The sequence below is a fragment of the Drosophila persimilis genome, unplaced genomic scaffold (genome assembly GCF_003286085.1).
Source record: "Drosophila persimilis strain 14011-0111.01,24,50 unplaced genomic scaffold, DperRS2 tig00000431-arrow-pilon, whole genome shotgun sequence".
Taxonomy (NCBI): domain Eukaryota; kingdom Metazoa; phylum Arthropoda; class Insecta; order Diptera; family Drosophilidae; genus Drosophila; species Drosophila persimilis.
The window spans coordinates 3,536,952-3,554,501 of record NW_020825312.1 but is presented as its reverse complement, the minus strand read 5'-3'; the positions used below and the strand labels follow the sequence as shown (position 1 = coordinate 3,554,501).

General features: G+C 49.6%; 2 protein-coding genes across 2 annotated transcripts; both read left to right on the top strand.

Moving 5' to 3' along the window:
• The first annotated feature begins 343 nt into the window (after positions 1–343).
• Positions 344–7,782, top strand: LOC6596017. The gene is given in 10 exon segments (XM_026989615.1): positions 344–350; positions 409–674; positions 734–2,644; positions 2,706–2,870; positions 2,936–3,115; positions 3,190–3,600; positions 3,673–3,855; positions 3,922–4,110; positions 4,175–4,921; positions 5,383–7,782. Coding segments are annotated over 10 exon segments (6,459 nt in total).
• Positions 7,783–10,820: 3,038 nt separating this feature from the next.
• Positions 10,821–17,285, top strand: LOC6595988 (anoctamin-4). Its single transcript, XM_026989499.1, has 13 exons — positions 10,821–11,215; positions 11,991–12,239; positions 12,297–12,472; positions 12,536–13,513; positions 13,570–13,715; positions 13,772–14,352; positions 14,412–14,629; positions 15,323–15,487; positions 15,553–15,906; positions 15,972–16,071; positions 16,125–16,521; positions 16,586–16,676; positions 16,739–17,285. Exons 2-13 carry the CDS (start codon positions 12,062–12,064, stop codon positions 17,063–17,065), a joined length of 3,711 nt encoding a protein of 1,236 aa, XP_026845300.1. The 5' UTR covers positions 10,821–11,215; positions 11,991–12,061; the 3' UTR covers positions 17,066–17,285.
• Positions 17,286–17,550: the final 265 nt, after the last annotated feature.

Sequence of the window (17,550 nt, the reverse complement as noted above, 5' to 3'; positions counted from 1 at the left end):
GTTCCTGAAATACAGTTCCATTCATAATTTTGAAGATTCCGAGCTACGAATGGGGAGTGGTCGTAGTCGATAGATCTTCGTCGCCTTCCAGGAACCCACGGAAGAGTTCACACCTCAATTAAACTGACAAGATGGGCGCGTGTTCGACACGATCAACATAATTGAATGAGATAAGGGCTGCCAGCGAAGGCAAATGAAGATCGCTGGCAATCACCCACTATGTATTGTATATAAAGGGTTCCAAATTTTGGCAATTGTGCAGAGTTCATCATTCATCATTAGTAAAGCATCACAAGTGGAATATAATCGAACATTTTTTTTTTTTATAAAATAATAAATGAAAATGAGAGGTAAGCAAGTTCAGGACTCTTGAGAGTGGGACGCTTGACTCACGATTTCATTTTTTAGTTGCTCTGCTAGCTGTGGTGACACTCACTACAGTGGCGGTCCTTGTCGGAGCTGCCGATCCTGAATGCGTCTACCGCAAATTGCGTGGTCTGTCGCCCCACTGGCCGAACCCCACGAGCTGCTCCAGCTATTACCGCTGCTCGGCCAAGGGCACTGTACGGGCTCTGACCTGTCCAGCCGGAAAAGAATACAACCCCAAGAACGGCAAGTGTGCCACCGCCGGACGAGGACTCTGCAAACTGAGCTTTGTGGCTCCCCTGTCCGTGGTAAGTGTCCCCGTTGTTCTCTAATCCGCCCGCAAGTATAACTAGCGCCCCATCCGTAGGCAACAAACGTTTGCACTGACGAGGTGACCGGAGCATTTCTGCCAAAGAGCGGGTTCTGCGGTGAATACTACATCTGTGACGACCAACAGGCATACGCCCAGAAGTGCTCCGCCGGCAGCGTTTTCAACAACACGCTTGGAGTCTGCATTCCGGATACTGAGAAGACCTGCTGGCAGAACCTATGCGTGGGAGAACCCGATGGCTCACTTCCGACCAACGACGATTTATGTGCCAACTACTACTCATGCTTAGATGGTGTGACCACATTAGAGAAGTGCCCCCTGAATTCCTACTTCGACGACAGCCTGAAGGTTTGCACCGCCGACACAGACTCCATCTGCTGGCAGAACTTCTGCGTTGGAAAGGCAGATGGCTCAGCCGTCGCTGACAAGACCAACTGCTCCGTGTTTTACGTCTGCTCCAGCGACAGCGCGACCATCCAGAACTGCCCGGTCGGCAGTATCTTTAACGCCGATGGCTGGAACTGTCAACCCGGCAAATGCGATGACACCACCACAGTGGAGCCTTGCGATGATGTGACGACTACAACCGAACCCTGCGATGATGTGACGACCACAACCGAACCTTGTGATGAGGTGACGACCACAACGGAACCCTGCGATGAGGTGACGACCGTAACAGAACCCACCACCGGCTGTGATTGTGCTGATAATGTGAAGAACGGTGAACTCGTTGCCAACGAACAGAATTGCCGACTGTATAACATCTGCGTGGACGGCGTCCTGATCTCCGGAGATTGTGGCAAGGGAAACTTCTTCAACGTCAACCTCAGTGTGTGCCAGATCGATTCTGAAAATGAGTGTCCCGATAGCTCTGAGGCGGAGTGCAAAGACGATGAGAAGCTGGTAGATGCTCAGAACTGCGCAAAGTACTACGAGTGCCGGAATGGAGTCTGGCAGTCAGCAAGCTGCGTCAATGGCAGCTACTTCAACACCACATTATCCGTTTGCACAATAGACTCCGAAAATGTGTGTGTGAATTCTTCCACTGACGAGTGCAACGTGAGCGATCCGGCCGCAAGCGGCTCGAACTGCTGGAGCTACCAGACGTGCATTAACGGCAGGTGGCAGGAGGAGAACTGCAGCAAAGATTACTACTTCGACCCGGCCGTAGGTATCTGCAAAGCTGACGAGGGTGCTGTCTGTCCCGAAAACAAGTCATTCTACAGCATCAGACCCCCCATCGGCAACACCAGCCTCATCGTCAGCCAACGCGCTAGGCGCAGTGTGGAGTCGGAGAACAACGAAGAGGCCCCCTGCTGTCCTGGAGGCATTGCACAAGGCTCCATTGTGTGCCATCCCACCGACTGTGGCAAGTACCTGATTTGCGAGAATGGTGAGATGGTCGAGGGCAGCTGTGGCGTGGGAAATGTGGTGAAGGACGGTGTCTGCGTGCCCGACACAGGCGCCACTTGCTGGGTGTGTGCCAACAAACCCAACGGCTACCAACTTCCCAACCCGGATGACTGCACAAGCTACTTCAGATGCTACAACGGCCTGGCCTCCCAGCACTCGTGTGCCGCTGGCGAGTGGTACAATGGAGAGATATGCGAGATTGATGTCACCGCGCAATGCATCAACCCCTGTACCTGCGCCTCTGGAGCCGTGCCCCACCCAATCTGCACAAAGTACTACCTCTGCACCGACGGAGTGGCCCAAGTGGTGGACTGTGCAGTCGGCGAGGCATTCAATAATGTCACAGGACTGTGCTCCGCCGCAACGAAATGTGATGCAAAGCTGTGTGCCACGGCGGCCGACGATACGACCTACCCAGTAGCTGGAGACACCAGCAAGTTCTACATGTGCCTTAACAAGGAGGCTACCATCGTATCCTGTCAGTCCAACACCGCCTTTGATTCGACCTACGGGATATGTCAGCCCATACCCAGTGTAAGTAAATCCATCTAAGTCCATGGAAATCCATCTATAAACTGTGTCGTGCGTACTCTAGGTGGACTGCGATCAAGCCACCTGTCAGGGTGCTGCTGAGTCTCTGACATACCCGTCTCTAAATTGCGACAGCTCAAGCTTTTGCATCTGCATGGGCGATGGTGGTTACCTCATGTCCTGCAACGAAGGCTATGTCTACAACGCCGCAGATGCCTTTTGTGAATTTGTAAGTTCCCATTTGTAAGTGTAGAAATTTTGGATGAGTAACATTATATCCCGCTTTAAACGCAGACTGGAGAGTGCGATCCCGCGTCCTGTGTCGGTAATCCGGAGTACTGGATTTCCCCCAATTACCAAGACGCGAACAGCTTCTGTTTGTGCCGCAATGAACAGCCCGTGCCGGTGCCCTGCCCCATTGGATATACCTTCAGCAGTGATGATCTTCTGTGCGTCCTCATCCCTCAGCCTGACGTAAGCCAATCGGACGATTGTTCTGAATGCCCAAGATAATATTTACATTTACTCTATTTGCATTTCCATTACAGCCGAGATGCGATCCCAATGGTTGCTCGTGCAAAACAGACTTTGATACGATTCCAGCTTTGAACACCGACGCTGGATTCTGTGTATGCGTGGACAAGCTGCCATCGTATAACAGCTGCCCTGCAAACACAGTGTACAACCAGGAAGACAAGGCGTGTTTAGCCCCTGAAGTAAGTACCTTCCAGCACTCTGGAAGACCTCCCCAGATCATCTGTTCACCCCAATATCCTTAGGTAACCTGCACACCTAACGTTTGCGAGGCGACGAAATGCGACAATCTGGAGGACTATCAAACATTTCCCGCTCCGGACACATCTGGCTTCTGCTACTGCAGGGACTCCTGTCCCATCTACGAAGCCTGCTTGGGTAACCAGGTGTACGACACGTTGTTTGGGATCTGCACAACGCCAGAGGTAATGATCGAATCCAATTTCTTCAATGTATCTACTGCTCAGATTTGTCTCTCATTGCACACACATTTTCAGGATCCCTGTGCCACTATACACTGTGACGCCAACCAATGCGACTTACTCCCGGCGTACGACCCATTCAAGCCAGAGGGCGATCTAACAGGATTCTGCTATTGTGAGGACGGACTTCCCAACTACCTTGATTGCGCCGAGGGCGAGATCTTTGACTGGGACCTAAAGATATGCCAGCCGCCCAAGGTACTATCGATATTTATTAAATCTATCTCTGTTTCTTCAATTATGTCCTGCGTCCCACCCCCACAGGTTGACTCCAGCTGCCTGTGCGATGCATCCAAGTGCACGGCGAGTATGCCTGATTTTAAGCCGTTCCCCCCCAAAACGGACAGCGATGATGCCGGTTTATGCTATTGCGATAATGGCGAAGTTATCTACGACACGTGCAGCACGGGAATGGTTTTCGACGCGGCACAGGAGATTTGCGTCATACCCTCGGTAACTCCCTTTTAATACAAAATCAAAGGGAACACCACTGATCACTAAAATTGACTCTACACAGGCACCATGCTCCGTGTGCGAGATCGGGAAATGCGACACTTTGGCCGATTTATCCACCTTTGCGGCCCTGAACACAACCGCAGGCTTCTGCTTGTGCATGTCCGGAAGTCAGGTCTTTGAGGCATGCGAGAATGGCACAGAGTATGATGTCGCTCACGGCGCCTGTCTGAGCCCATCATCCAAAATTGTCGCCAATTCTGCTTGTGACGTGACCCAATGCGCCAAACACGGGCAGTTCTCGAAATTTTCGGCCAGAAACACGACCAGTGGATACTGCAGTTGCGAGGATGTCGGCGCCACCACCTACCACAGCTGCGAGAACGGAGAGCTCTTTGACGAGGACCTGGCCGCCTGCACGATTGAGGCGTGCGACTCTCGCCAATGCAGAGGTCGCGCCCAGTTTGAACCGTTCGAGGCGAGGAACACCAGTGCGGGATTCTGCAGCTGTGATGGAGTCGCCACCTACCATCACTGTGACGAAGGACACGTCTTCGATGTTTCCCAGGGCCTGTGCACATTAAAAGGTGTCATCGGCAACATTGCCTGCAACTTGCTAGAGTGCCAGAAGCGGGCTCGCTATGAGCCCTTCGCGGCTCAGAACACCAAATCCGGATTCTGCTCGTGCGACGGCTCGGACGGAGTCAGTGTCACCTTCCATGCCTGCTCGATCGGCCAGATTTTCGCCCCCGAGCTGGGAATGTGCGCAGATCATGTCATCCAGAAGCGCTCACTGGAGGCGCAGGAAAAAGTAAGGTCACTGTCATTCCTTAAGAGATTTTTCCAGAAACTTGCATAATCCCTGCCCACGCATACGCATACCTTATCTTACGAGTATATAATCCCATGATATTTATGAGTTATGTTTAATGTGAAAGTTCCGCTTGTTCCACTTCTATACTTCTATAATGTACTATACAAATAACCGCACACATATGAGCTACAATAAATTCAAACAAGATGAATTATACTTTCGGCCTTTTATTTATTTGCTTATAGAATGGAACAGGAGGATCTTCCTAGCTCTTACCTGGCAGGTAATCAGGGACTTCCTCGAAAATATTCCTTGAAAAATCCCGTATGATCGACACAAATCTTAGCTAAGAATGAGATTGTTTCCATGCTAAGAATAATTAGATTGTTATCCCATACTTCTTCCGGATTACCAGTCACATAACTCACTCAGCTTTCTTGTTCTCAACTTTTTTTCAGCTTGCCTGCGGGTTGGATGAAAAGCGCTCAGTCCCAGCGAACTGCTCCCAGTACGAGATCTGCGTGGAGGGGCACTGGCGACGACACATCTGCTCCGATCAGCGTTACTACAACCCAGAGCAGCAACGCTGCCTAGAGCCAAGGGACGACATGGTTTGTGCCTATGCGCGGGTCACGTATCTTCCCCCCTGCACCAACCGCAGCGAGGCCCAAACGATGTCCACCAGAAATGGCAGCTGCCAACAGTACTTCCGGTGCGCAAGCAGCAAGTGGCGCCTTCGTAACTGTCCCAAGCAGCACTACTATTCTGCCCTGATGGGTTCCTGCCTGCCGTTTCCGGCTACCGCAAAGGCAAACGATCGGGACATCTGCAACACAACAATCACCATAAATCCGCCCAAGCATTGCCAGCATCTGTCCGTTCGTCCGTCTTTGGCAAGCTGTGACAGCTTCCTCATGTGCCTGGACAACGTTTGGTGGCGGCACCAGTGTCCACTGGGAATGTACTTCAGCCGCGACCGCAACTACTGTCTGCCAAACGATGCCGACCAGTGTCCGCAGAATACCACGACTTCTTGTGTTAGCGGCCAAAAAAGAGGCCTGATTGGCAGCTGTAGCATCTATGACCAATGTTTGGACGGCCAGTGGGTGCGGATGCATTGCCTGGAGGGACAACAGTTCGAGCCACTGCTCGGCTGCGTGCCCAGCGATGGAAGGTGCCAGGCGAACGGAATGCGCCGTATCTGCCATAATCGGGAGCTACGGGCTCTGCCACTGATCCCAGCGGACGGTGGGCATTGTATGCCATTCTTCCACTACTGCGAGGGAGAGGAGTGGCTCCTGGGAAGCTGCCTTCGTGGCCAGCGATTCGCCCCAGAACTGAACAGGTGTCAGGCCCAAGTCGAGTGCCAGGAGCAAGCTCAAGCTCTGACCCTTTCGGCTGCGGAGAGCAGCTGTTTGGGCCAACCAGATGGCCTAAGCGTGCCTGATGCCGAGGATTGCACACGGTTTTACCTGTGCCTGCAGCAGCAGCCGGCTGTACTGCAGAGCTGTGCCTCCGGTAGCTTCTTCGACGCCGCTCAGGGATACTGCAGACCCAACGATGGCACCTGCCAGCTGGACGTCTGCTCAGGAGTAGAGGACGGCAGACTAGTGGCTCATCCCGAGGACTGTCGTGCGTACTACAGCTGCTCCAGCCAGAACGGTACTCACCTCCACCAGTGCGAACAGGGACTGTACTTCCACAGCCTGCTCTCATTGTGCCGCGTTGACCACGGCCAGTGCCAGACGGAATCGGACCCTGGGGCGGAGGAATCTGGCGGAAAGGTATGTGCGGGGCTACACGGGGTGCGCCTGTCCCACGAGCTCTACTGCAACCTGTACTACGCGTGCGTGCGTGGCATGGCGATTCCAGTGGAGTGTCCCGCACGACAGCAGTTCAATCCCGTCCTGGGGGCCTGTGAGCCGGAGTCGCAGGCATTGGAGCAGTGCCAGAACGGACAGCTGGACGGTAACAGCAGCACCGTCTACAGCTGCGGTACCCTCCAAGAGGGGAGCTACCTGGCCAACCGAAGCGACTGCACGAGGTACTTCATCTGTGCTGGTGGCATTGCTGTAGCTCAGCGGTGTGCAACAGGGAGCTTCTTCGATCCGGAACAGCTATTGTGCGTGCAAGACGACGGCTCCTGTCCGTTCGTGGAGCAGTTGGACGATGATGAGGAGACAAATAACCAGCATGTGCCGCCGGATCCACTGGTCTGCGAGGGAAAGCACGGCTACATTCTACCGGATCCGGCCAACTGCAATAACTTCTACATCTGCGTGTCTGGCAAGCTACGCCACGAGTGCTGCTACTCCGGCTTCTTCTTCAACGCTACGCTCCAGCAGTGCCAAACCTTGGAGCCAACCGGCGATGTGGACTTGCAAACGGAGCTGCCCGGAAATTTCTCAGTGCGGGAGCAAAGCGCGCAGAACAAGCAGTGCAACGACACACCCACGTCCTTCGACAGCCTGTGCAGCGTCATTGGCAATGGCACATCCGTGGCAGAACAGGGCGACTGCCGGCGCTACACCAGCTGCGAGGATGATGTGGCTGTGTCCCAACGCTGCCGCAATGGGGAGAGTTTCGACAGCCTCCTAAGGATCTGTCGCCAGAGCGACGGCACTTGTCTCATGGAGAACGGCGAGCGCGTAGGTGTCTGCAACGGAAAACATGGCCAGTTGGCTCGCGATGTTGACAACTGTCGCGGCTTTTTCATGTGTGTGCACGGGCAGAAAATCGAGGGCGACTGCGGACCGGGACTCTTCTTCAACAAGGCTACGAGCAGCTGCGAGCAGGATATCCTGCAACAGTGCAAAACCGATGGAGATGACTCGGTAATTGTGACCGATCCGAACTAGGTATAGATATCATATATGTACTCGTATAATTTTAAGTGTACTTCATTCATATTAAGGTGGTGGCAAAAATAATACTTTTAAAGAATGATTGCAAGGATTAAAATACCAAAAATATCCAAAACGGAACACTGGCATTCCTTCTTCCTTCCGTATTCCTGTACCCTTGAGAATGAGACCTTCAAATATGTTTCCAAATTAACTCATAGTAGTATAATGAACGCATCCTGAAAGGGGGGGGGGCGTGGTTTGTCAGTGGCTGATGATGACCCTCAAATTTAATTGATTTTTATGACTGCAAGCGGAAGCGCCGCAAACTAGTCATAACGGAAATAAAGCTCATTGTGTGTACATGGTGGGATATATTAATCCGTTAATCCATCCATCCATGGAGGTTACAAGGCAACTGCCTTGTTGCTTATCGATTTATAATCGATAATCGGTAAATTTTTAATCTGGATTGTGATTTATTTTTTTTTTAAATTGAATATCAATATGGGTCTCCTCCGCTTTAGCTCTTATAGTCTCTGACCACTAGACTGCTCAGATCGCGTCATTTGCTGTTCTTGCAATGCCTTCATAAACTTTATGATCGAATATTATGCCAATTGCATTAATCCTGATGGCTCGAATGCGGTGCAAAACCCTGGATGGACCATTCGGTAAGTTTCTGCACCTCCATTTTAACTCCATTCGTATCTTTATTTTTATACCCGATACTCAAAATAAGTATTGGGATATATTAGATTAGTGGTTAAAGTGGATGTGTGGAACGTCCAGAAGGAATTGTTTCCGACCCCATAAAGTATATATATTCTTGGTCAGCATCAATAGCCGAGTCGATTAAGCCCTGTCCGTCTGTCCGTCCCTATCAGCGCATAGTGCTCCACAATTTCAAAGATACGTAAAAACAGAAGAATTTTTGATCCAAAAACAATAATTATTCAATAAAAATCAAGAATAATAATTATAAAATAAAAATCAAAAATAATAGTTATACAATAAAAATCAAAAATAATAATTAATCAATAAAAATAAAAATATTAATTATTTAATAGAAATCAACAATAATAATTATAATAAGAATTATACAAACAAAAATCAAAAATAATAAATATATAATAAGTATATTGATCCCAAAATAATAATTATTCAATAAAAATCAAAAATAATAAATATTCAATAAAAATAAAGAATAATAATTATAATAATAATTATACAATAAAAATCAATAATAATAACAATTTTCTGTCTCTCTCGCACGCACTCTTTGTCGTGTCGTGCAATGGTAGCGCCGTCTGGTAGAGGAAAGCCATACTGACTAAGTATCGGGTATAAATGTAGAGTTGCGGTCGCCGCAGCAACTCACAACGTTCCCCCTCGTTTTTCTTTAAATTTATCATGAAGGACAACAAGTGGGCATTATAATTTGAATTTGAATTTCCATTTGAAATTGTGTTATAGTATTTCAATGGCTTGATTTGTGAAAGGTTTTTTTATATTTTTTAAAGATTTCTAACAACCGTAAGCCTTAAATATCTAAAATGTTGTGGCTTTCAGATTGGAAACGTATCGTGTAGGTGGGAAATGTTTAATAAAGATGGTTGAAAAGGGTTTAATTTGAACCGCTGAAAAAATACAAAAATCTATAGACATTTTTTAAATTCCCATTTTCATATTCCAAAGTAATAGTATTTTTGAAACTAAAGCACCATTTTAAAAGTATTTCAAAAAACCGTACGCTTAATAGTGCTTATACTTTTAATTTTAAAAATAAAATACTTCGTTTGGTTGGCATAAAATGTGTAAAAAGGACGAATAATGTCACAATATCATACAAAATTAAATTAAAAACAATTCCAGAGTTTAATATGGTCTCTATCCGGAGAAAACATACACTTTAAGAGGATATACTTTCTAATTTTAGTGGAATCTTTAAAAAATGTATCTTTTAGATTCATAAAAAGAGCAATCAGTGGGTACATATATATGAATTATTAAGGCTCAGTGAACTGGCAGCAGAATGTCCTGCAACAGTGAAAAACCAATGGAGACGACTCGGTCTCATATAACTCAAGATTATTTCATTCAAATTTAGGTGGTGGTTAAAAAATACTTTTTTAAAAACATAGCAGTCTCCTAACAGAGATTGCGAAAGTTAAAATATCGAAAATATACAAAGAGGACATTGGCATTCTCCCCTTCTCCCATAACCTCGCAGCTGTAGCCCTGAGCATTAGGCCTTCAAAAATATTTCCATTCAATCAAAAGTTTCAATTGAACTCGTACAAGTATGATGGATATACCTACCTGCGATTAACTGGCCACATTCAATATAAATAGGTGCCATTTGCATACTCCTATCTATAAGTGGTGCCAATCAAAGCACTCTTACAGTACAATATTCAAGAGTCCACCGAACAGCACGCACCAACACTCGGAATGGCGCTATTAATGACGTACATTCAATCAAAATAGATTCCACGTCCGAGAATAATAATACTGGCTGCATAAGGGACTCCTGCACGGAGGCTATTTTTATGGTCACGAATTGGATCTCCAGCCAGGGGAATACTCGCAGCTCAAGCATATGTAGTCTAAAACCTATTGCCTCATATGACTTATTCCATCGCCAACAGATGTACAGTTTTATCCTTAACCCGCCGCAAGGAAACTGACGTCATTCAGAAAGTAGTTCATACTTGACTGGAGGGGAAGCATTACTAGACCTGATTTAAAATTAGAAACTTATCACGAATAACCAACACGAGGCCCAATATTAATAGGATATTCGTGTGGGCGGTGGTCCCATAGCAGGCATATGCCCGTTTTACTATTCACCACATTCGCCACATCGAACAGAAACAAGTAAAACCGTGATTATCTATCCAGGAGTGCCGATATCCTGTGCTGGTCGTCAACGACCATTGACACCAGGGACAGAGACAGGGACAATTGGATTTTTTTAGTCATTCGTGCGCGAGAGCCGGAGCTGAACACATCGGAATAGTCGGAACAATCGGACCCAGACCCATATGCAGGACGAAAAGTGTTAAGTCAAGTGCGGGCTTCTACGGATGGACATGCGAGCGCGGTGGGCCTGGATACTATGAGCATTGATTCAAGGATAATGATTAGAGACATACAAAATCAATAGTTCCCCATTAGTGCTACAAGCCCATTGAAGCGCATAGATCATAGGGATATGGGATATTGGAAATTGTGAAAAAAAGAGTGAGAGAGCTGCATCCGAGTGCAAGAAGGCAAATCAATAATCGATTGTTACTGCGAGTGCTACATATCACTGGGAACGGACAGGAGCGATCAATAATCCTTCAATCGTTGTGATTACTTCAATGGCATGGGACTTTGCACAACTGCCAACCAGCGCTGACATTTCGAGACCGTCGCACGCCTAATAGTATACGCAGTCCAGGTACGAGTACGGATTTTTTTGTTTGTCCCTGGGCCTAGATATGTTTTGGTCAAGCTCTCGTACAACTCGAAAAACTTGTAGAACACCCCAAAGTAGTTTTTTCCAGGCAGTCCTACACACAGTTCTGTACCACTATACACACTCTTATGTCTCATACGACTATACATTTATCCAGCACTAATCGGGGGCAATTATCTAGAGCACTTGTCATTCGACCGCAGGGGAAGGGGTTCGGTTTTCTAGCAACAAGTTTGTTTGCCTAACCTTTGCGACTCAAGTGGCGCTGCTCCCACAGTGCATTGACTAATGTCCGAGCACTTTGAACAGGTCCCTCATCAAGTTGGACAAATGCAAAGAATCCAGACCCTAACCGAACCGAACGGAACGGCGGGAAGAATTCGTGGGTCAATGTCGAGCGCGTGCGTGTGCGTGCGTGTGCGTGTGCGTGAGACCGCCTCTGATTGGGTCGTGGCTGGTAAATGAAGATACAAATACGAATATGAATAGCCACTCGAGGGCCGTAGTATAAACACCCATGAATTTTTAACACTGCAGCACTCTCCGGGAGGTCGCAGGCCAGAGTCTTATGCATGTCCCCCATCTCAGTCAAACTTTTGAATACTTCCTTTCCGTTCCGTTTCGTTCCGTTCCAACTGTCCGCAAACCGAAGCAAACTTTAAATAGTTTATCATGGGTACTGGAGCAGGTGTTTCAGATATATGAAGTGGGCCAAATTAGACACTAGTATATCCTTCTGGCTTCACATGCTCCACAGAATTCCATGCCGCCATAGACCAGAGGACAGATCAGAAAGAGGGAAAACCGACAGCCAAGAGTAGTCCCACAATGAGCAGTCCCGGAGACCGGTCTGGCGCGAAGTCCCAAATATTTCAGATACGCGTCGACAGCGTGGATGGCGAGAGCAACGCTAGGATAACGGAGGCAAGCTCACGAGAGAATCTCATCGGCAACGCAGCCCAGGAGAGCGAGCACCCCAGCGAGCAGTTGGTCTTTCAGTTCCCCCGTGAGTGAATCCCCTAAATCAGAGCCCACTCAGGTGCTAATCCGTTTCGTCCCACAGGATTCCTTTCGGTGCCAACGCTGCGGAACCCACGACCTGAGACGACCGCACGGCGTGAGGTGATGTCCAGTCCTGCGAAGAGCGAGCGTATGATCCGCCACAGCCGGACCAAGCTTCGACCGCGACGCCTCAGCCAGGACAGTGGCATTGTGGCCGGCCGACTGATCGGCTTCGGGGTGAGTGTACCGATGTCCGATGTGCCATGGCCAATCAATTTTTACTGCTGACCTCTCCGACAGGAGCCCGATCCCCTCACGCGAATAATGGATACCGAGCGAGATCCAGCGGACAACATCTACAGCTACCTGACAAACCCGAGCAAGCCGGAGGCGGAGTTGAATAGCACTACCGCTGGGGTGCCCAAGCCCGCCACTCCAATCCTGCCAAGGTCCAAGCGTACGGAGGCGAGCGCCTGTCGGGCCAACTCTGCTGCCTATACGGAAAAGTGGCTCAACGCCTCTGTGGTGCGAGCCAGCAACGGCTCCCTATACCAAAAGTCGAACTCTATTGCCATGCCGCTGCCCACGCACCTGGAGGGTGATTCGGCGGAACCCAGCCCCACGCAGGCCTTCGGCCCGAAGATTGTCGGAAGTCATGAAGAGGATATTCCGGGCACAGCCATGCGCCGCACTCTAGGCCTTAATCTGAGCCCCACCCTGTGCGGCCACAGGACGAGCTCCGAGGACGGGGTGAATCAGTCGTACGAGATTATGGAATCCTCGCACTCCAACGTGCTGCCCGACCAGTTCGGTTACCGGCAACTGTTGCCCACGGAGCGTAAGGCCTCCGACACAGCGAGCAGCATTAGCGGCAGCTACTACGGCAGCCGGAAGGCGAGCAAGAGCAATAGCATTATGGGGGACTCGGAGAATGAGCGACGCATCAGCAAGCAGGACCGGGAGGGGCTCGATCCCGAGTCCCTGATGTTTCGCGACGGGCGGCGGAAGGTCGACATGGTGCTGGCCTGGGAGGAAGAGGATCTGGGCGTCATGACGGAGGCGGAGGCCCGTCGGCGGGACCTCAGGCGCAGCTTCATGGAGAACCTGGTCAAGGAGGGACTGGAGGTGGAGTTGGAAGACAAGTCGCAGTCGTTCAACGAGAAAACCTTTTTCCTAAAAATCCATCTGCCCTGGCGACTGGAAACCAGACTGGCTGAAGTCATGAACCTGAAGCTGCCCATCAAGCGCTTCATAACGATATCCGTGAAGCCATCTTGGGTAAGTTTTCGTATCAGCCACGACGCAATGGCGATCTTAATGCTTTTATGTTGTAGGATGAGGAGAATGTGGTCCTACGGAATGTGCAGTACTGGAGGGAGGTGTGGCAGCGCCTGACCAAAAAGATCCAGCTCGATCAGAGCTTGCTGGAGGGAGAGACAACCTTTAAAGCAGCCACAGCTAATGGAAACCCGGAGGAACAGTAAGTTCTTTTAATGTTTGGGGGAAAGGCAAGTTCTTACATAGATCCCTCTGTAGATTCATCGTCAAGGATCGTGCTACGGCCTTCACCAGTGCCCAACGCTCCCTGATGGTCATGCAGGTTCTGATACGCACACCTTACGACGAAACCGATCGCAGTGGCATACGGCGATTGATGAACGATGGTACGTACCTGGGGTGCTTCCCCCTGCACGAGGGGCGATACGATCGGCCGCACTCCAGCGGCATCTCCCTCGACAGGCGGGTGCTGTACCAGACCTGGGCACATCCCTCGCAGTGGTACAAGAAACAGCCGCTCTGCCTGGTGCGCAAGTACTTTGGGGACAAGATAGCGCTGTACTTCTGCTGGCTCGGCTTCTACACGGAAATGCTAGTGTACCCCTCCGTGGTGGGCACTCTCTGTTTCATCTACGGCTTGGCCACCCTGGAGTCCGAAGACAACACGCCCAGCAAGGAGATATGCAACGAGTTTGGCACCGGCAACATCACCCTATGCCCACTCTGTGACAAGGCTTGTAGCTACCAGAGGCTGTCAGAGTCCTGCCTCTTCTCGCGTCTCACTTACCTATTTGACAATCCTTCGACTGTATTCTTCGCCATATTCATGTCCTTCTGGGGTAAGTGTCTCTACAGTGCCATAAGTAGGATCAGGAAATAAGTCATCTTTTGCCAATAGCCACTACCTTTCTGGAGCTATGGAAACGCAAACAGTCGGTCCTTGTTTGGGAATGGGATTTGCACAACGTCGACATGGATGAGGAGAACCGACCTGAGTTCGAGACTAATGCGACTACATTCCGAATGAATCCCGTCACACGCGAGAAGGAGCCCTACATGTCCACCTGGAACCGGGCCATTCGATTCGTTGTCACCGGCAGTGCGGTGCTCTTTATGGTGGGTGCTCAGATTAAAAATATCTCTATATTTTCGTCGTCGTCGTGGTCTTGCAACACCCAGAAGAAAGCGTCTCCAACCCCATAAAGAATATATATGTATATATACTTGATCAGCGTCAATAGTCGAGTCGATATAGCTGTGTTTGTCTTTCCGGCCGTCCGTCTTGATGAGCGCCTCGCAATCAAATGCTGTATTCCTGTGATATCACACTATTTCACGTGTATTACAAAGTTTCGCCCCACACGCTGCCGCCCTTCCAAAGGACGAGTCCAAAATATTTTCCAGATGGCTGAATCTGGCTTAGATCGAATCATTATTATAGCCAAAAGGATAAAAGGATACTACGATAACTCGTCCACGCGCTTACTTATTTTCTATCTCTCACTCTCTATCTCTCCCACTCTCCCTCGTGCGGTGTGCGCCCCTGGTGGAGGGAAATGAGATAGCAACACACACATAATCGTTTTCTGTTTCCTTTTGATACTGTCCTCCGTTTAATGTTGTTAGAAATTTGAGTCATCATGGTTTCTGCTGGTAGATTCTAGATAAATCGCGATGCATCGATGATATTTTGCTTGTTGCTTAAGCAAGTGCGACGGGAGTTGGCGCCAGAGCGACGCTAGAGAGGCTTGCGCAGAGGCTTAGCCACTAGTCATTTAATAATTCAACTACGTTCTTGGTCCATTTCAGATCTCCGTGGTGCTGTCCGCTGTCCTGGGTACCATCCTGTACCGCATTACGCTGGTGTCGGTAATCTATGGCGGCGGTGGATTTTTCGTGAAGGAGCATGCCAAACTTTTCACCAGTGTCACAGCCGCCTTGATCAATCTGGTGGTCATAATGATACTCACACGAGTACGTTATGCTCCTGGAGTTCAAAAACACTTGTTATTGATGTACGCTTCTTTTTTTGTGCACAGATCTATCATCGCATGGCAATCAGGCTAACGAATTTGGAGAATCCGCGCACCCACACCGAGTACGAGGACTCCTATACGTTCAAGATCTTCTTCTTTGAGTTCATGAACTTCTACTCGTCGCTCATCTATATTGCCTTCTTCAAGGGCCGCTTCTTCGACTATCCCGGGGACGAAGGGGCGCGTCGGAGCGAGTTTTTCCGTTTGAAGAACGACATCTGTGACCCGGCGGGATGCTTGTCCGAGCTTTGCATCCAACTGGCCATCATCATGGTGGGCAAGCAGTGTTGGAATAACTTTATGGAGTATCTGTTTCCCAAGTTCTGGAACTGGTGGCGCCAGCGAAAACACAAACAGGTAATCGAGGTACGGATTGACCCAATAGATCGTTTTTTTAATTTTCGTTTTATTTCACTTTCCAGGCGACAAAGGACGAGTCACATCTGCACATGGCTTGGGAGCAGGACTACCATATGCAGGACCCGGGTCGCCTCGCCCTTTTCGATGAGTACCTGGAGATGAGTGAGTAGCGTCCTAGAAGGTGCCTTCCATGAGACTAATCTCTTTAAAAATAGTTCTGCAATACGGCTTCGTCACCCTGTTCGTGGCCGCATTTCCCCTGGCCCCGCTCTTTGCGCTTCTTAACAATGTGGCCGAGATCCGGCTGGATGCATACAAGATGGTGACGCAGGCTAGGCGCCCACTGGCCGAGCGCGTCGAGGATATTGGGGCCTGGTACGGCATCCTACGAATCATCACCTACACGGCCGTCGTCTCGAATGCCTTCGTGATCGCCTACACCAGCGATTTTATACCGCGCATGGTCTACAAGTTCGTATACTCAGAGACCCACACCCTGGCCGGCTACATAGAGCATTCGCTCTCGATATTTAACACCTCGGACTACAAGGAGGAGTGGGGCGCCTCGGTCAGCGAACGCGATCCAGACACCTGTCAATATCGGGGCTATCGGTAGGCCGAAATCCTTTTGTATCTCCCCCACGGATGCTCACAACCATTCATAATCCCTTTGCAGGAACGGCCCCAAGGACTACGATGCCTATGGCCTGAGTCCTCATTACTGGCACGTGTTCGCCGCTCGTCTAGCCTTTGTCGTGGTCTTTGAGGTCTGTAGGTCTGTCCATCCGCTAAAAGGACTGTCGCTGAATTTTCCTTTCACCCTGAGCAGCACGTCGTGTTTGTAATCACCGGCATCATGCAATTCATCATACCCGATGTGCCGTCCGAGGTGAAGACGCAGATGCAGCGCGAACAGCTGCTGGCCAAGGAGGCTAAGTACCAACACGGCATCAAGCGGGCCCAGGGCGACAGCCAGGACATCATGAGTCTGTTCCGCGATGCCAGCAACCGGACATCGGTGGCCGGCAGCCAGGGCACCAACCGCGGCAGCTGGGCACGACGATTCAGTCGCCTCAGCGACGGACTCGATGCCCATGTGGAGGTGGCCGCCCGGCCTCGACGGTCTGTTGAGTCCACCGTCTGGGAGGTACCCTGACACGAGGAGGAGGCCGAGAGCGAGGCTAACGTGTCGAGCAAGGGATGAGACCGCAACTTGCAGACCACAAGCAATGCCGAGTAATAGCTCAAAAAAAAAACACTCTCACCTCCATTATGTCAATGGAACTCTATCCCCATTCGCAAATTACGGTTGATTGTCGACTGTCCGTCCACTGCTTATTTTTCTAGCTTTACCGATCTCATGATAAATTGTAAATAAATCCCTTTCAATGTTGTAAGTCGGTTGAAGTTTTCTGATCCTTTACCATTTCGGGGTAGGTCGAGTTCTCCCCAAATATAGCCGTAGTCTTCTGCCAGCTATAAAATTATTATAGCCAGGAACTAGCTAGCACCCCGCCGGACCTGCCGTTTCCAACACAACATGTTTACAGCCGGGGTGAGGTTTTGTTTGCTCGAATCAAGCTGGAAGCTAAGAAAATGTAATAGCAACACACGTTTGATACGTAAAAGTGACACACAATT

Coding starts and splice junctions, on each gene's coding strand:
- LOC6595988 (XM_026989499.1), top strand. CDS start 12,062: ATGAGCAGTCCCGGAGACCGGTCTGGCGCGAAGTCCCAAATATTTCAG. Junction 13,716..13,771: donor AATGGAAACCCGGAGGAACA/GTAAGTTCTTTT, acceptor ATCCCTCTGTAG/ATTCATCGTCAAGGATCGTG. Junction 15,907..15,971: donor GCCAGCGAAAACACAAACAG/GTAATCGAGGTA, acceptor TTCACTTTCCAG/GCGACAAAGGACGAGTCACA.